Source organism: Orcinus orca, chromosome 5 (genome assembly GCF_937001465.1).
Source record: "Orcinus orca chromosome 5, mOrcOrc1.1, whole genome shotgun sequence".
NCBI classification, from domain to species: domain Eukaryota; kingdom Metazoa; phylum Chordata; class Mammalia; order Artiodactyla; family Delphinidae; genus Orcinus; species Orcinus orca.
In genome coordinates this window covers 88,118,356-88,135,929 of record NC_064563.1, presented here as the reverse complement: position 1 = coordinate 88,135,929, position 17,574 = coordinate 88,118,356, and the positions used below count along the sequence as shown (strand labels likewise).

The 17,574-nt window shown below is 37.0% G+C and overlaps 2 protein-coding genes across 11 annotated transcripts in view; one reads left to right on the top strand and one right to left on the bottom strand.

Annotated features, from left to right (window-relative positions):
* Positions 1-17,574, bottom strand: part of ZBTB20 (zinc finger and BTB domain containing 20) — an 821,511-nt gene that overhangs the window by 682,370 nt on the left and 121,567 nt on the right. The window lies entirely within an intron of this gene.
* LOC101288142 (60S ribosomal protein L9-like) lies at positions 12,530-13,316 on the top strand. The gene is made up of 2 exons (XM_004272027.4): positions 12,530-12,598; positions 12,688-13,316. The coding sequence occupies exons 1-2, from the start codon at positions 12,553-12,555 to the stop codon at positions 13,218-13,220; spliced, it is 579 nt and encodes a 192-aa protein (XP_004272075.1). The 5' UTR covers positions 12,530-12,552; the 3' UTR covers positions 13,221-13,316.

Sequence of the window (17,574 nt, the reverse complement as noted above, 5' to 3'; positions counted from 1 at the left end):
TAGAGATTTGTAATTAGGACCTGAATCACCTTAGTCCTTACCTACTCTCTTTGGGCCTCAATTTCATCTTCTATAAACCTGAGTTTACAGAAGCAAGTTTATAGAATGCAAAGAGATGTTCAGAGCATTATGTGAGACAAGATATAAGTACCCGGTATAAGGAAAGTTGCAATAAATCTCAGTTCTTTAAGAATACTTATTTAAAAATAATATTCATTCCAAGTTCATACTAGTGATAAGCAACTAAAATCCAGTATGATATGAACCGTTTGTCTTTCAAATGTATATAATTTCTGAGGTAACAAAGGAAAATGTTTAGATTTTTGATTTATAAAATATTTGGGGTTATACAAAAGTTACACAGATATTAATCCAATGCCCAATTGATTACAACAGAAAATAAATCAAAAAGGTGAAAATTTATATTTAAATTAGTTTCAATCACATTGTAACAAATATTTTAAAAACCTATTAATATAAAAGTGAAGAATTAAAAACAAATTCTTTGGAATAAAATCCCTCTCCCTAGAAATGGGCCTATTGGCTGGAATGCAGTAACTGCTCAATTTCCCTCTGTCTCTACTTTTCCTCCATTAAAACACACACACACACACACAAGCATACACACACACACAGGTTTTTAGCAACCCTGTTTAACATTTAGAAAGAAAGAAATGACATAACAGAATAGGGATAAGTAAACATATTCCATGGGCTCTATATAATTGAACACTCTTCAAATTCTTTAAACAGAAATTTCAGTGCCATGGAGACCCTTAAAATGAAGACAGATAAATGTGACCAAATATTAAATATCTCTTGTCAAAATTTTAGAGAAATCTTCCATGAAAATGATAAATAAATAAAAATCTCCCTTTAAAATTATATTATAAATGTGTCCCTCAGTTCAAGAAATATTATACCCTTTAAAATAGAACAAAAGAAAAACTGGCAGTGTTCAGTGTGAGAAGAATACACAGAATCTTCATCTCTGAACGAAGAAAGAAATGGCACCCAAGGAAGTGGACTATGGCAAATGAAAGACCCTCTTGTGTTTTGTCTTTCCTTTGTTCATGTATAAAACCAAAAAAAAAAAAAGAAAGAAAGAAAGAAGGAAAGAAAAAGGCACAAACCCTAGGGCTTATTGCACTACACAGAAACTCATTTCAAAGAGTTGGTGTCAAATCTTGCAGTCTAAATCTCCAAATAGCTATCCTCTAATAAAATCTATATACCCTGCTTCCTGAAAAGAAAAGAGAAAAAAAGGGAAAAAACATAAGGAAGGAAACAAGGGAGGAAGGGATGGAGGGAGGGAGGGAGAGGAAGGAAGGAGGGAGAAAAAGAATAAGGCGCCTGATCACAGAATAATTCCGTATAATAGAGTGTTCAGTCCTGTATATACAGAAATTATAGGCAAGGCATTGTTTCAGTCATTTCAACCATGGTAACGCTGGATATAGAGATAGCCCTCCACACTCTGTTCAGGACTAACCCAAAACTGGATAAACTTACAATATGAAGTTTTCAACAATTCCTTTCTCTTTGTACTTCTTTCTTTCCTTTTTAATTTTTCTTCTCTTCCACTTCATTTCTTTGTACTATCTCCAACCTTTACAGTTTTTTCCCCTTTCTCCTTTTTCTCTCTCTCTTTCCTAATTTATATTACACTGCTGATGGACTTGGTTGGGGGAGGTGGTGGGAATAATGCTAAAATAAAGCAAATTTTCTTTCCTTTCAGAACATTACTAAACAATACTTCCAAGCACTGCTAATTCAATCATGCAAGCTCAGTTAGGATTTTAATGATGATTCCAAGTTATATCTCCTTTCTGAATCAAATACTAAAAGACTACTAATTTAGAGATAAACGTATTTTATTAAATTATTTTTAAGAGAACTAGTCATTTATATTTGTTATCTACATCCTATTTCCCAACTATGCTACACAGCCTAATTTGTAGTACACAAAAAAACTTCTATAGTTGTCCACTTCTTGCAGGACTAAATCAGAGATCTACTGGTGGCATAACGCAAAGTTGGTCAAGGCAAAAAAAAGTACCTGATAGTGTTTGTCTTCAGATTCTCTCTTTTTCTTCCTTGTGATAAACCTGATCTCCTAGATTCTCCTTTTTTCCTTTAGTTATTCAATAAATATTTACTGAACCCTAATTATTTGCCAGGAACTACAGTAGATGCTATTGACAAAGACATGAAATATGTCTTCTCTGACATGGAAAAGTTTACAACCTAGGTGGAGAGGCAGGAATGTAACTGCAATATAATTTGATAAGGCCCTTAATGGAAGTAAGAATAGATTGCAATCCTCATTACACATACGGCTACTTAGACTCCTCTACTTTGTCCCTTAGATTTTCCCTGTACTTGGAATCTACCTCTCCTCCTCATTAAAACTTACCTATTGGGGAGGAGCTTCAAGATGGCAGAATAGTAAGATGTGGAGATCACCTTCCTCCCCACATATACATCATAAATACATCTACACGTGGAACAACTCCTAGAGAACACTGACTGAACGTTGGCAGAAGACCTCAGACCTCCCAAAAGGCAAGAAACTCCCCCACGTACCTGGGTAGGGCAAAAGAAAAAAGAAAAAACAGAGACAAAAGAATAGGGACGGAACCAGCACCAGTGGGAGGGAGCTGTGAAGGAGGAAAGGTTTCCACGCAATACGAAGCCCATTCGCGGGTGGAGACTGTGGGTGGCGGAGGGGTGAAGCTTCGGAGCCACGGAGGAGAGCGCAGCAACAGGGGTGCGGAGGGCAAAGTGGAGAGATTCCCCCACAGAGGATTGGTGCCAACCAGCACTCACCAGCCCGAGAGGCTTGTCTGCTCACCCACCGGGAAGGGTGGGGGCTGGGAGCTGAGGCTCTGGCTTTGCTTCGGAGGTCAGATCCCAGGGAGAGGACTGGGGTTGGCTGCTTGAACACAGCCTGAAGGGGCTGGTGCACCACAGCTAGCCGGGAGGGAGTCTGGGAAAAAGTCTGGAGATGCCAAAGAGGCAAGAGACTTTCTCTGGCCCCTATTTCCTAGTGCACGAGGAAAGGGGATTAAAAGTGCCACTTAAAGGAGTGCCAGAGACGGGCGCGAGCTGTGGCTATCAGCGCAGACCCCAGAGATGGGCATGAGATGCTAAGGCTGCTGCTGCAGCCACCAAGAAGCCTGTGTGCGAGCACAGGTCACTTTCCACACCTCCCCTCCTGGGAGCCTGTGCAGCCTGCCACTGCCAGGGTCCCGTGATCCAGTGACAACTTCCCCGGGAGAACACACGGCGCACCTCAGGCTGTTGCAATGTCACGCTGGCCTCTGCCGCTGAAGGCTCGCCCTGCATCCGTACCCCTCCCTCTCCCTGGCCTGAGTGAGCCACAGCCCCCGAATCAGCTGCTCCTTTAACACCATCCTGTCTAAGCGAAGAACATATGCCCTCAGGCGACGTACATGCAGAGATGGGGCCACATCCAAAGCTGAACCCCAGGAGCTGTGCAAACAAAGAAGAGAAAGGGAAATCTCTCCCAGCTGCCTCAGGAGCAGTGGATTAAAACCCCACAATCAACTTGATGTACGCTGCATCTTTGGAATACATGAAGAGACAATAAATCAGCCCAAAATTGAGGCAGTGGACTTTGGGAGCAATGATATATATATACTTTTTTTTTTTCCTTTTCCGCTGTTTGTGAGTGTCTATGTGTATGCATCTGTGTGTGATTTTGTCTGTACAGCTTTGCTTTTACCATTTATCCTAAGGTTCTGTATCTCTGGTATTTTTTTGTTTTTTTGTATAGTCTTTAACACTTGTTATCATTGGTGGATTTGTTTTATGGTTTGGTTGCTCTCTTCTTTCTTTTATTTTCTTTTAATACTTTAAAAAATTGTTTTTAATAATTATTTCTTATTTTTATTTTAATAACTTTATTTTATTTATTTTATCTTCCTCTTCCTTTCTCTCTTTTTTTTCTCCCTTTTATTCTGAGCCGTGTGGTTAACAGGCTCTTGGTGCTCCAGCCAGGCATCAGGGCTGTGCCTCTGAGGTGGGAGAGCCAAGTTCAGGACATTGGTACACAAGAGACCTCCCAGCTCCACGTTAATATCAAATGATGAAAATCCCACACAGATCTCCATCTCAATGCCAAGACCCAGCTCTACTCAACAACCAGCAAGCTACAGTGCTGGACACCCTATGCCAAACAACTAGCAAGACAGGAACACAACCACACCCATTAGCAGAAAGGCTGCCTAAAATCATAAGGCCACAGATACACCAAAACACACCACCAGATGTGGACCTGCCCACCAGAAAGACAAGATCCAGCCTCATCCACCAGAACACAGGCACTAGTCCCCTCCACTGGGAGGCCTACACAACTCACTGAACCAACCTTAGCCACTGGGGACAGACACCAAAAACAACGGGAACTATGAACCTGCAGCCTGCGAAAAGGAGACCCCAAACACAGTAAGTTAAGCAAAATGAGAAGACAGAGAAACACACAGCAGATGAAGGACCAAGGTAAAAACCCACCAGAACTAACAAATGAAGAGGAAACAGACATTCTACATGAAAAAGAATTCAGAATAATGATAGTAAAGCTGATACAAAATCTTGGAAATACAGTGGAGAAAATAGAAGAAACGTTTAACAAGGACCTAGAAGAACTAAACAGCAAACAAACAGTGATGAACAACACAATAAAAGAAATTAAATATTCTCTAGAATGGATCAATAGCACAATAACTGAGTCAGAAGAACGGATAGGCAACCTGGAAGATAAAATAGTGGAAATAACAACTGCAGAGCAGAATAAAGAAAAAAAATGAAAAGAATTGAAGACAGTCTCAGAGACTTCTGGGACAACATTAAATGCATCAACATTCGAATTATAGGGGTCCCACAAGAAGAAGAGAAGAAGAAAGGGACTGAGAAAATATTTGAAGAGATTATAGTTGAAAAATTCCCTAATATGGGAAAGGATATAGTTAATCAAGTCCAGGAAGCACAGAGAGTCCCATACAGGATAAATGCAAGGAGAAACACGCCAAAACACATATTAATCAAACTATCAAAAATTAAATACGAAGAAAAAATATTAAAAGCAGCACGGGAAAAACAACAAATAATATACAAGGGAATCCCAATAAGGTTAACAGTTGATCTTTCAGCAGAAACTCTGCTAGCCAGAAGGGAGTGGCAGGACATATTTAAAGTGATGAAGGGGAAAAACTTACAACCAAGATTACTCTACCCAGCAAGGATCTCATTCAGATTTGATGGAGAAATTAAAACCTTTACAGACAAGCAAAAGCTAAGAGAATTCAGCACCACCAAACCAGCTTCACAACAAATGCTAAAGGAGCCTCTAGACAGGAAACACAAAAGAAGGAAAAGACCTACAATAACAAACCAAAACCAATTAAGAAAATGGTAATAGGGACATACGTATCAATAATTACCTTAAAAGTAAATGGATTAAATACTCCAACCAAAAGACATAGACTGGCTGGCTGGATACAAAACTAAGACCTGTATATATGCTATCTACAAGAGACCCACTTCAGACCTAGGGACACATATAGATTGAAAGTGAAGGGATGGAAAAATATATTCCATTCAAATGGAAATCAAAAGAAAGCTAGAGTAGCAATTCTCATATCAGACAAAATAGACTTTAAAACAAAGACTATTACAAGAGACAAAGAAGGACACTACATAATGAACAAGGGATCAATCCAAGAAGAAGATATAACAGTTGCAAATACTTATGCACCCAACATAGTAGCACCTCAATACATAAGGCAAATACTAACAGCCATAAAAGGAAAAATCGACAGTAACATAATCATAGTAGGGGACTTTAACACTCCACTTTTACCAATGGACAGATCATCCAAAATGTAAATACATAAGGAAACACCAGCTTTAAATGATACATTAAACAAGATGGATTTATTATAAGACATTCCATCCAAAAACAAAAGAATACACTTTCTTCTCAAGTGCTCATGGAACATTCCCCAGGACAGATCATATCCTGGATCACAAATCAAGCCTTGGTAAATTTAAGAAAATTGAAATCGTATCAAGTATCTTTTCCGACCACAACGCTATGGACTAGGTATCAATTACAGGAAAAAAAACTGTAAAAAATACATCACTTGGAAGCTAAACAATACACTACTTGATAACCAAGAGATCACTGAAGAAATCAAAGAGGGACTTCCCTGGTGGTGCAGTGGTTGAGAGTCCGCCTGCCGATGCAGGGGACACGGGTTCGTGTCCCAGTCTGGGAAGATCCCACATGCCATGGAGCAGCTGGCCCCGTGAGCCATGGCCGCTGAGCCTGCACGTCCGGAGGCGGTGCTCCGCAACGGGAGAGGCCACAGCAGTGCTTAGCCCACGTACCGCAAAAAAAAAAAAAAAAAAAGAAAGAAATCAAAGAGGAAATCAAATAATACCTAGAAACAAATGACAATGAAAACACAAAGACTCAAAACCTATGGGATGTAGCCAAAGTAGTTCTAAGAGGGAGTGTATAGCAATACAGTCCTACATGAAGAAACAAGAAACATCTCAAATAAACAACGTAACCTTACACGTAAACTAATTAGAGAAAGAAGAACAAAAAAAACACACCACAGTTAGCAGAAGGAAAGAAATCATAAAGATCAGGTTAGAAAAAAATGAAAAAGAAATGAAGGAAACTATAGCAAACATCAATAAAACTAAAAGCTGGTTCTTTGAGCAGATAAACAAAATAGATAAAGCATTAGCCAGACTCATCAAGAAAAAAAGGGAGAAGACTCAAATCAATAGAATTACAAATGAAACAGGAGAAGTAACAACTGACATGGCAGAAATACAAAGGCTCATAAGAGATTACTACAAGCAACTCTATGCCAATAAAATGGACAACCTGGAAGAAGTGGACAAATTCTTAGAAATGCACAACCTTCCAAAACTGAACCAGGAAGAAACAGAAAATATAAACAAAGCAATCCCAAGCATTGAAATTGAGACTGTGATTAAAAATCTTCCAACAAACAAAAGCCCAGGACCAGATGGCTTCACAGGCGAATTCTATGAAACACTCAGAGAAGAGCTAACACCTATCCTTCTCAAAATCTTCCAGAATACAGCAGAGGGAGGAACACTCCCAAACACATTCTACGAGGCCACCATCACCCTGACACCAAAACCAGACAAAGATGTCACAAAGAAAGAAAACTACAGGCCAATATCACTGATGAATATAGATGCAAATATCCTCAACAAAATACTAGCAAACAGAATCCAACAGCACATTAAAAGGATCATACAGCATGATAAAGTAGGGTTTATCCCAGGAATGCAAGAATTCTTCAATATATGCAAATCAATCAATTGATACACCATATTAACAAATGGAAGGAGAAAAACCATATGATCATCCTAATAGATGCAGAGAAAGCTTTCAACAAAATTCAACACCCATTTATGATATAAACCCTCCAGAAAGTAGGCATACAGGGAACTTACCTCAACATAATAAAGGCCATATATCATAAACCCACAGCCAACATCATCCTCAATGGTGAAAAACTGAAACCATTTCCACTAAGATCAGGAACGAGAAAAGGTTGTCCACTCTCACCACTATTATTCAACATAGTTTCGGAAGTTTTAGCCACAGCAATCAGAAAAGAAAAAATAAATAAAAGGAGTCCAAATTGGAAAAGAAGAAGTAAAGCTGTCACTGTTTGCAGATGACATGATACTATACATAGAGAATCTTAAGATGCTACCATAAAACTCCTGGAGCTAATCAATGAATTTGGTAAAGTAGCAGGATACAAAATGAATGCACAGAAATCGCTTGCATTCCTATAAACTAATGATGAAAAATCTGAAAGTGAAATTAAGAAAACACTGCCATTTACCACTGCAACAAAAAGAATACAATATCTAGGAATAAACCTACCCAAGGAGACAAAAGACCCTTATGCAGAAAATTATAAGAAACTGATGAAAGAAATTAAAGATGGTACAAATAGATGGCTAAATATACCATGTTCTTGGATTGGAAGAATCAACATTGTGAAAATGACTCTACTACCCAGAGCAATCTACAAATTCAATGCAATCCCTATCAAACTACCACTGGCATTTTTCACAGAACTAGAACAAAAAATTTCACAATTTGTATGGAAACAAAAAAGACACCAAATAGCCAAAGCAATCTTGAGAAAGAAAAATGGAGGTGGAGGAATCAGGCTCCCTGGTTTCAGACTATACTACAAAGCTACAGTAATCAAGACAGTATGGTACTGGCACCAAAACAGAAAGATAGATCAATGGAACAGGATAGAAAGCCCAGAGATAAACCCATGCACATATGGTCACCTTATATTTGATAAAGGAGGCAAGAATATACAATGGAGAAAAGATAGCTCTTCAATAAGTCATGCTGGGAAAACTGGACAGGTACATGTAAAAGTATGAAATTAGAACACTCCCTAACACCATACACAAAAATAAGCTCAAAATGGATTAAAGACCTAACTGTAAGGTCAGACACTATTAAACTCTTAGAGGAAAACATAGGCAGAACACTCCAGGACATAAATCACAGCAAGATCCTTTTTGACCCACCTCCTAGAGAAATGGAAATAAAAACAAAAATAAACAAATGGGACCTAATGAAACTTAAAACCTTTTGCAGAGCAAAGGAAAACATAAACAAGACGAAAAGACAACCCTCAGAATGGGAGAAAATATTTGCCAATGAAGCAACTGACAAAAGATTAATCTCCAAAATTTACAAGCAGCTCATGCTGCTCAATATCAAAAGAACAAACAATCCAATCCAAAAATGGGCAGAAGACCTAAATAGACATTTCTCCAAAGAAGACATACAGATGGCCAACAAACACATGAAAGAATGCTCAACATCATTAATCATTAGAGAAATGCAAATCAAAACTACAATGTGATATCATCTCACACTGGTCAGAATGGCCATCATCAAAAAATCTACAAACAATAAATGCTGGAGAGGGTGTGGAGAAAAGGGAACCCTCTGTTGGTGGGAATGTAAATTGGTACAGCCACTATGGAGAACAGTATGGAGTTTCCTTAAAAAACTAAAAATAGAACTACCATTTGACCCAGCAATCTCACTACTGGGCATATACCCTGCACAAACCATAATTCAAAAAGAGTCATGTACCACAATGTTCATTGCAGCTCTGTTTACAATAGCCAGGACATGGAACCAACCTAGGTGTCCCATCGACAGATGAATGGATAAAAAAGATGTGGCACATATATACAAAGAAACGAAATTGAGTTATTTGTAGTGAGGTGGATGGACCTACAGTCTGTCATAGAGAGTGAAGGAAGTCAGAAAGAGAAAAACAAATACCATATGCTAACACATATATATGGAATCTAAAAATAAATGTTCATGAAGAACCTAGGGGCAAGACGGGAATAAAGACGCAGACCTACTAGAGAATGGACTTGAGGATATGGGGAGGGGGAAGGGTAAGCTGGGACAAAGTGAGAGAGTGGCATGGACATATATACACTACCAAATGTAAAATAGATAGCTAGTGGGAAGCAGGTGCATAGCACAGGGAGATCAGCTCTGTGCTTTGTGACCACCTAGAGGGGTGGGATAGGGAGGGTGGGAGGGAGGGGGATGCAAGAGGGAAGAGATATGGGGATATATGTATATGTATACTGATTCACTTTGCTATAAAGGAGAAACTAAGACACCATTTTCAAGCAATTATACTCCAAAAAAGATGTTTAAAAAAAAAAAAAAACTTACCTATTGGTTAATCCCATCTTTCCCCTCAAGACATACCTCCTGATAGGTGTCTTGGGAAAACAGTCTCACAAATTAAGTCACACTGGATATTAAAATAGTAAAGCATGTACATCACATCTCTTTTGCGTATTAGTAAGTCATTCTATTTGAAAGGAACTGGTTGCTAATGCCGGGAATTTTAACTGTATAGTTAGCTGTTTTGAAAGAAATTTTAAGAAGAACCTCCTCATACACTTCAATCACAACAGCAAGGGGTTAACAATTCCACATAAAACGTGCCTTTATATGCCTTGACATTATTATTTTTAAACAAACAGCATGCTGCATATTTATTCACTTAGGAAATACAATTATATCTAATTAGATTGCTAGTAGTAGTAGTTACTGTTCGTAGCTACTGTTACTAAAAGGGACTATATTGATTTAAAATTATAAAAGTTTGCCTTATTGTTTGATGTTATTATGAAGGTTTACTTCAGATACAAAATTTAGCACAGGACTGTTTTTTAATTGGAAATGCATGATTCTCACAATAATAGGAGTAAAATAAAATCAGACATATTTAAATATATCAAAAAAATGATTCATTGAATCACATAATCAAAATTGTACCTATTGAGGAAAACACAGATTATTTAATGTAATTCTTATAGGAAAAAATAATTTAATATCTGTGAACTTAGGTTTTCTCCCCTGTAAAATGAAGGGTTTAAATCAGAATAAGTTCTGTGTTTGCTCCCAGGCTTGATACCTATGTGAATATTTTGCATAAATATTTCCCGATTCTCCTATGACATGAAATTTTACAGATTCTGCAATATCATAATGAAGGAGTCTGCATTAATAGTTGAAACCTCTTCTATATTTGTGTCACCAATGTTAACAATGCCTAACCCAAAGTAATTGGCATAATAAATTTAAGTGGATAGATTGAAGATTGTATAAACAGAAAAACACACTGATGTAAAGGAATGTTACAAAGTCAGGGATATATCTCAATATCCAGAGACATTTAATGAGAGACATGGAAGACACAGGAATGAGTATTTTTACAGATTTCAAGCTTCAATGGGAAGCTTAAGAAATAACTAATGTTTAGTTTGGGGGTCAAGGCAAGATATTTTAAAATGGAGAAAATTGAAGTAAGTTAAATAAGGTCCATTCTCACTAGGACTATTTATGACGATTCTCCCTCATCCACTTTCTGCTGTTCACTGTACTATGCTTACTGACAATCTATCCCAAATAACTCCTGGTAGTCTGAAATCATTTCATCATTAATATATAAATGTCTCACTTCAATTGTACGAATCTCAGATCTCATCTCACCAAAGTTTTCTGAAAGTTAATTGTTCTTCACCTAGTATCTTTAGAACTCAATTTCCTCATCCGTAGAACAATAATACCTAATCACAGAGTTATTGTGACAATGAGATAGACTCAATGCATGTTGTATTTTCATTTATTTATCTTCCAATCCACTATCATTATCCTTCTACTTGAGGTCAATCCCTCCACTTGTATACTTGATTTTTATACCCTCCTAAAATCTCTGAGACTTTGCTCTATCAATTATCACTTCTCTCCCCTTATCTTCAGTGTCTTCTTTACTGGCTCCTTATTTTTCAGAACATGTAAATCACCTTCATCCTAATGCAAATCCCCTTGACCTGTGCCTCCCTTTAGCAAAATCTCTCCCTTCTTTTCTCACTTCTGTTCATTGATTAGGTAAACAAAAAAATTTAAAGAATTTATTTTTCAATGTGAAAAACACATGTGGGTTTATAAAAAGAAAAATATAGAAAATAAAAAGCAAAAATAACAAGAGCAAAAAAAAAATCCCCAAACCAAAACAATAACAACAAAAAACACCTGTTGTCAAACACAGGCATTTCTTTACAGGTGTAATGTATAGTCACTATAACTAAAATGGACCCTTTAACTAAAGTTTCAATTCTAGTTTTTCGACCTAATAAACCTATATGTCATTTCTCCCCAAAAGGCTCATAAATGTAGTGCAACCCCTATTAGAAGTCCAATGAAATTGAAAGTTGGGCAGGAGGTGTAGGGGGGTGGGGGGCAGGGACCATGATTAAGTTATTCTAAAGTTATTATGGAAGAAATTACTGGATGAATATAGTCAATAATTTTATAAAATGAAAAAATAATAAAAGGGGACTCTCATTAACAGGTTTAAACTGTAATTGTAAAAGCCACAATTGTTAAAATAGCATAGTCCAAGTAAAGAATACAGAAACTGAAAGAACTGAAGAGAAAAAATAGAAAGGCTGGAAATGGAATAGAAAGGCATGAAACAAACCCATTTGTAAATTAAGTATTTAGCATATGATAAATAATGCATTTCAAATCAACGGGGAAAACATAGATTTTTCAATTGATGGTGCTGGGACAACTGGTTAAATATTTAGAACAGAGTAAATTTAGAGCCTATCTCACACTGTATATCAAAATAAAATTCCAGATGGTTTAAAGAGTTATATGTAAACAATGAAACCATAAAAGAACTAGAAGCAAATACAGGAGGATTTTTAATCTAAGTGGGAGAGGTCTTTCTAAGCATAAGAGCGAAGGCAGAAGCCATTAGGAAAATATAGCAGGTTTTTTAAAAAATAGTAGATTTGAACGTATAAAAAATGAAAAGTTCTATATAGCAAAAACAAACAACATTAAAAGTCAAATAATAGCTCTTTGCCGCATCTACTGCAAGAATGAAGACCATTCTCAGCAATCAGACTGTCGACATTCCAGAAAATGGTACGAGACTTGGTGCTTGCATTTTTCTTACATCTTTACTACACGCTCTATACCTTGTTCCGAGACCTCACGAATACGTTCTCTCCTAGTCGACATTACTCTGAAGGGACGCACAGTTATTGTGAAGGGCCCCAGAGGCACCCTGCGGAGGGACTTTAATCACATAAATGTAGAACTCAGTCTCCTTGGGAAGAAAAAGAAGAGGCTCCGGGTTGACAAATGGTGGGGGAATAGGAAGGAACTGGCCACTGTTCGCACTATCTGTAGTCATGTACAGAACATGATCAAGGGTGTTACACTGGGCTTCCGTTACAAGATGAGGTCTGTGTATGCTCACTTCCCCATCAACGTTGTTATTCAGGAGAATGGTTCTCTTGTTGAAATCCGAAATTTTTTGGGTGAAAAATACATCCGCAGGGTTCGGATGAGGCCAGGTGTTGCTTGTTCAGTATCTCAAGCCCAGAAAGATGAGTTGATTCTTGAAGGAAATGACATTGAACTTGTGTCAAATTCAGCTGCTTTGATTCAGCAAGCCACAACAGTAAAAAACAAGGATATCAGAAAAATTTTGGATGGTATCTATGTTTCTAAAAAAGGAACAGTTCAGCAGGCTGATGAATAAGATCTGAGTGATCCAGTTACAGAAACCGCAAGAGGCCAGGCTCATTTGTGATATTTTAAAAATGAATAAAAGCTCTTTTGACTTGGAAAAAAAAAAGTCAAATAATAAATTCAGAAAAAAACTATTTGCAACATGTGACAGAATACCATGTAGCAATATTTTTAAAGTCCTGTGAAAATAATTAAAAATCTTTGAAAAAATGATCAGTGTATGCTATTAAATGAAGAAAATGTTACAAAACAGTATATATGTTATGATCCCAACTTTGTAACATATATGTTTGTTTGGGTATAATGGCTTCCCACACACACCATGTTTATAATCTCCATGCTTTTTCTCACGCAGTTCCCTCTGACCTAAGAGATATTCCCTCCCTCATCTAGTCATCTCCTATTCATTTTTCAAGGATCATTTCCTATATCTCCACAGACACCAAGAAGTTTTCCCTGAATTTCCAGGCTGCAATAGGTGCCTTCCTTTGTTTACCAGTAGCATACTGTTGCATACCATCAAGTTATTATTACATATATTAATATCTGTGTGTGCATATATCATTCCACTCCTATGAGTGAAGTTCCTCAAGAGAAAGGACTATATTTACTTCTCTCTTATTCCCAGTGCCTATCACTATAACTAACATGTACCACACATTCGAAAAATATGATTTTGAAATATTGCTGAAATCTCTTTTAATCAGGATTATTCAAAAATAGAGCTAATGTCGGGCTTCCCTGGTGGCGCAGTGGTTGAGAGTCCGCCTGCCGATGCAGGGGACGCGGGTTCGTGCCCCGGTCTGGGAAGATCCCACATGCTGCGGAGCAGCTGGGCCCGTGAGCCATGGCCGCTGAGCCTGCGCGTCCGGAGCCTGTGCTCCACAACGGGAGAGGCCACAACAGTGAGAGGCCCGCATACCGCAAAAAAAAAAAAAAAAAAAAAAAAAAAAAATAGAGCTAATGTCAATTGGGAGTCAAACAGTATAAGAAGGATCAAACAGTATAAAAAGGCTGAAAGAAAAAAAAAAAACTTATCTACTTAATGAGAGTTTATTCTGTCCTTCTTGCCAAGACAGACCAGAAGCTTCCTTCAGTATAGAACTCAATGATTCACCCTAGAGCACCTTCAGTACATATTGATCTTTTAAAAAATCTAAAGACATACACCACTTACAGACTGTGTCCCACAATTTATCACTTAAAGTTTATTGTTATTTAATTATTTCTCATTTGTGAATACTTTCTCTCTCATCAGATGTTGACCTCTATTACAGGAAGAGACCATGCCCTATTCTAATTAGGTATCTTATTATGTATTTGGCTAAATAGCTTAGTATTTGAATGAACTTTCAATATATACTTATTTTATTTATAGCTTTGAATAATTTTCTATGTTTTTATATACATCTCTTCCTTATTCTCTAGGACAGGGCAAGTCAACTCCAATTTCCTTCCTTCTCCATCACCATCCAAAATGGGAGATATATACTGAGTAACACAGAAATACTCACACTTGCTGAGTAAACCTGCTATTATCTCATCAGAAGAACAGCTTCATCTGTGTTAACCTAGCTGCGCTAGGCCATGATCTTTCTAAATTTTCATGAATTAGTGAAGGTAATATTGCCTCATTTTTCTAATAAGAGGATATTTAAATGACCTCATCTCTATTCAATAATAGGTCTTCTTGAGCTAAATCACGAGAGGGGGTACTAGTAAGAATTTTTTTGTTAGTCAAAACATTTTTCTACATATAAACTAGTATATGCAATGTCCCAAAACATACAGTACTACTTACTGCTAATGCCAATTTACTGCAACATTGCTTGATATATTCCAAAGTTTTCCAATAAGCTATTGACTTCCTATAGGTTAGAAATAAAATCATTATATTTAAATTATTAAATGCCAAGGAAGAAAGTAATCTTTTTCTCCTTCTTATGTCTTTGTTTTACAAAACTATTGTCTTACGGGACATGAAAACAACTAAAAACAAAAAATTATATGGTGTAGTTAATTGAAAAAATGCTTTTGCTGCACACAGAAATTGACACTAAGTGCTGTATTAGCAGGAAATCAGTGATTTTCAATTGACATTGCACAGGAAATCGTTTAGTGTCAATTGATATTAAATGGGTAAAATTGTACTGAATTAGTACAAAATGATTTGGTAGAAAGAAATGTGCTTCCATTAGGTGATTTGATATTAAGTGGGCTCAAATGTAATAAGTTTTAGAGGTCACTAGTCAACAAAAATTAGGGCATGGTATCCAACCCTGAATACATCAGACTGGTTGCTTTTAACATATTTATCAAAAGATAAGTTAGTGTCATACTATCAAGACAAAATTGTCTCCCTTTGAGCTTTCAAGAGAAGTGGGAAAATTCAATTGTTTTAAATGAGTTAAATTAACCAGTGGTAAGAATCATGACTTCTTGGGCCTATTTGGTGGTCCTAATCCTTTTAAAAATATATTTTATAGAATTTTTCATGTGAAATAAAAGGCAAAATAATAGCATGTTTTATGTAATAAGGTCCAGATTGAGTTCTTTCTATAAAACTGCTTTGACAGTAAGCACACAATAAATTATTGGTTGAATGAGTGATATTATTGGTTGAATGGATATTATGAAGAAATCACTTTATAGGTCTTTAAAGAAACCTGTGATTTTTTTTTAAACCTGAGTAATGGGGAAAGGAAAGTATGTAGATGCAGGAGATATGGGGAGGGGGGAAGAGACAGGAGGAGATAAGTTATATAGTAGCTACAAGAAAGAACAAGTTGCTGGGCTTCCCTGGTGGCGCAGTAGCTGAGAGTCCGCCTGCCGATGCAGGGGACACGGGTTCGTGCCCCGGTCTGGGAAGATCCCACATGCTGCGGAGCAGCTGGGCCCGTGATGGCCCCTGAGCCTGCGCGTCCAAAGCCTGTGCTCCACAACGGGAGAGGCCACAACAGTGAGAGGCCCACGTACCGCAAAAACAAAACAAAACAAAAAAAGAACAAGTTGCATAAATATTTTAGAATATTTGCTAGGGATAGAAGTGCAGATGTTTGATGTATAAAAATCACATGTTATTCATCATACAAAAACAATTATGGGGTAAAAGACAAATACACAATATTCTTGAATAGCCAAAATAATCCTGAAAAAGAAGAATGAAGCTGGAGGACTCATATCTCCTGATGTCAAAACTTACTAAAAAGTTATAGTATTCAAAACAGTGTGGTAGAACATAAAGAAAGACATATAGAACCATAAAATAGACTAGAGTCCAGAAATACATCCTCACATATTATGGTCACATGATTTTCATTAAGAGTGCCAAGACCATTCAATGGGAAAGACAGTCTTTTCAACAAATGGTGCTAGGAAAACTGGATATCCCTATACAAAAGAATGAAATTGGACCCTTACCTAACACCATATACAAAAATTACTCAAAATGGATCCATGACCTAAATGCAAGACCTAAAATTATAAAACATTAGAAGAAAACATAGCATAAAAGCTTGACAACATTGAATTTAGCAATGGCTTCTTGGATATGACACCAAAGGCACAGGCAACAAAAGAAAAAGTAGACAAATTGGACTTAATATATTTTTTTTAATCTGTGCATCAAAAGACACTATCAACAGTGTAAAAAAGGAACATATAGGAGTAAACATTTGCAAATCATATATCTGATAAGGGACTGATATCAAGAATACACAAAGAACATCTAAAACTCAACAACAACAAATAAACAAACACCCTGATACAAAAATAGGCAAAACACTTGAACAGACATTTCTCAAAAGAAGATACAAATAGCCAATTAACATATGAAAAGATGCTCAACATCACTAATTATTAGGGAAATACAAATCAAAACTACTATGAGATACTACCCCGTACTCATTAGGATGACTACTATCAAAACAAACAAAACAAAACAAAACCCTCCAGAAAATAACAAGTGTTGACGGGATGTGGAGAATGTAGAATGCTTGTACACAATTGGTGGGAATGTAAAATGTTACAGCCACTGTGGAAAACCACATGGCAGTTCCTCCAAAAGTTAAAAACAGAATTACCATATGATCCAGCAATTCCATGTCTGGGTATATACTAAAAACAATTGAAAGCCAGGTCTCAAAGAGGTATTTGTACACCCATGTTCATAATAGCATTATTCACAATAGCTGAAACATAGGAGAAACCCAAGTGTCCATGGATGGATGAATGAATAAGCAAAATGTAATATACACATACAGTGCAATATTAGCCTTAAAAAGGAGGGAAATTCTGACATATGCTACAACATGGGTGAACCTTGAGGATATTATGCTAAGTGAAATAAGCCAAGCAAAAAAAGA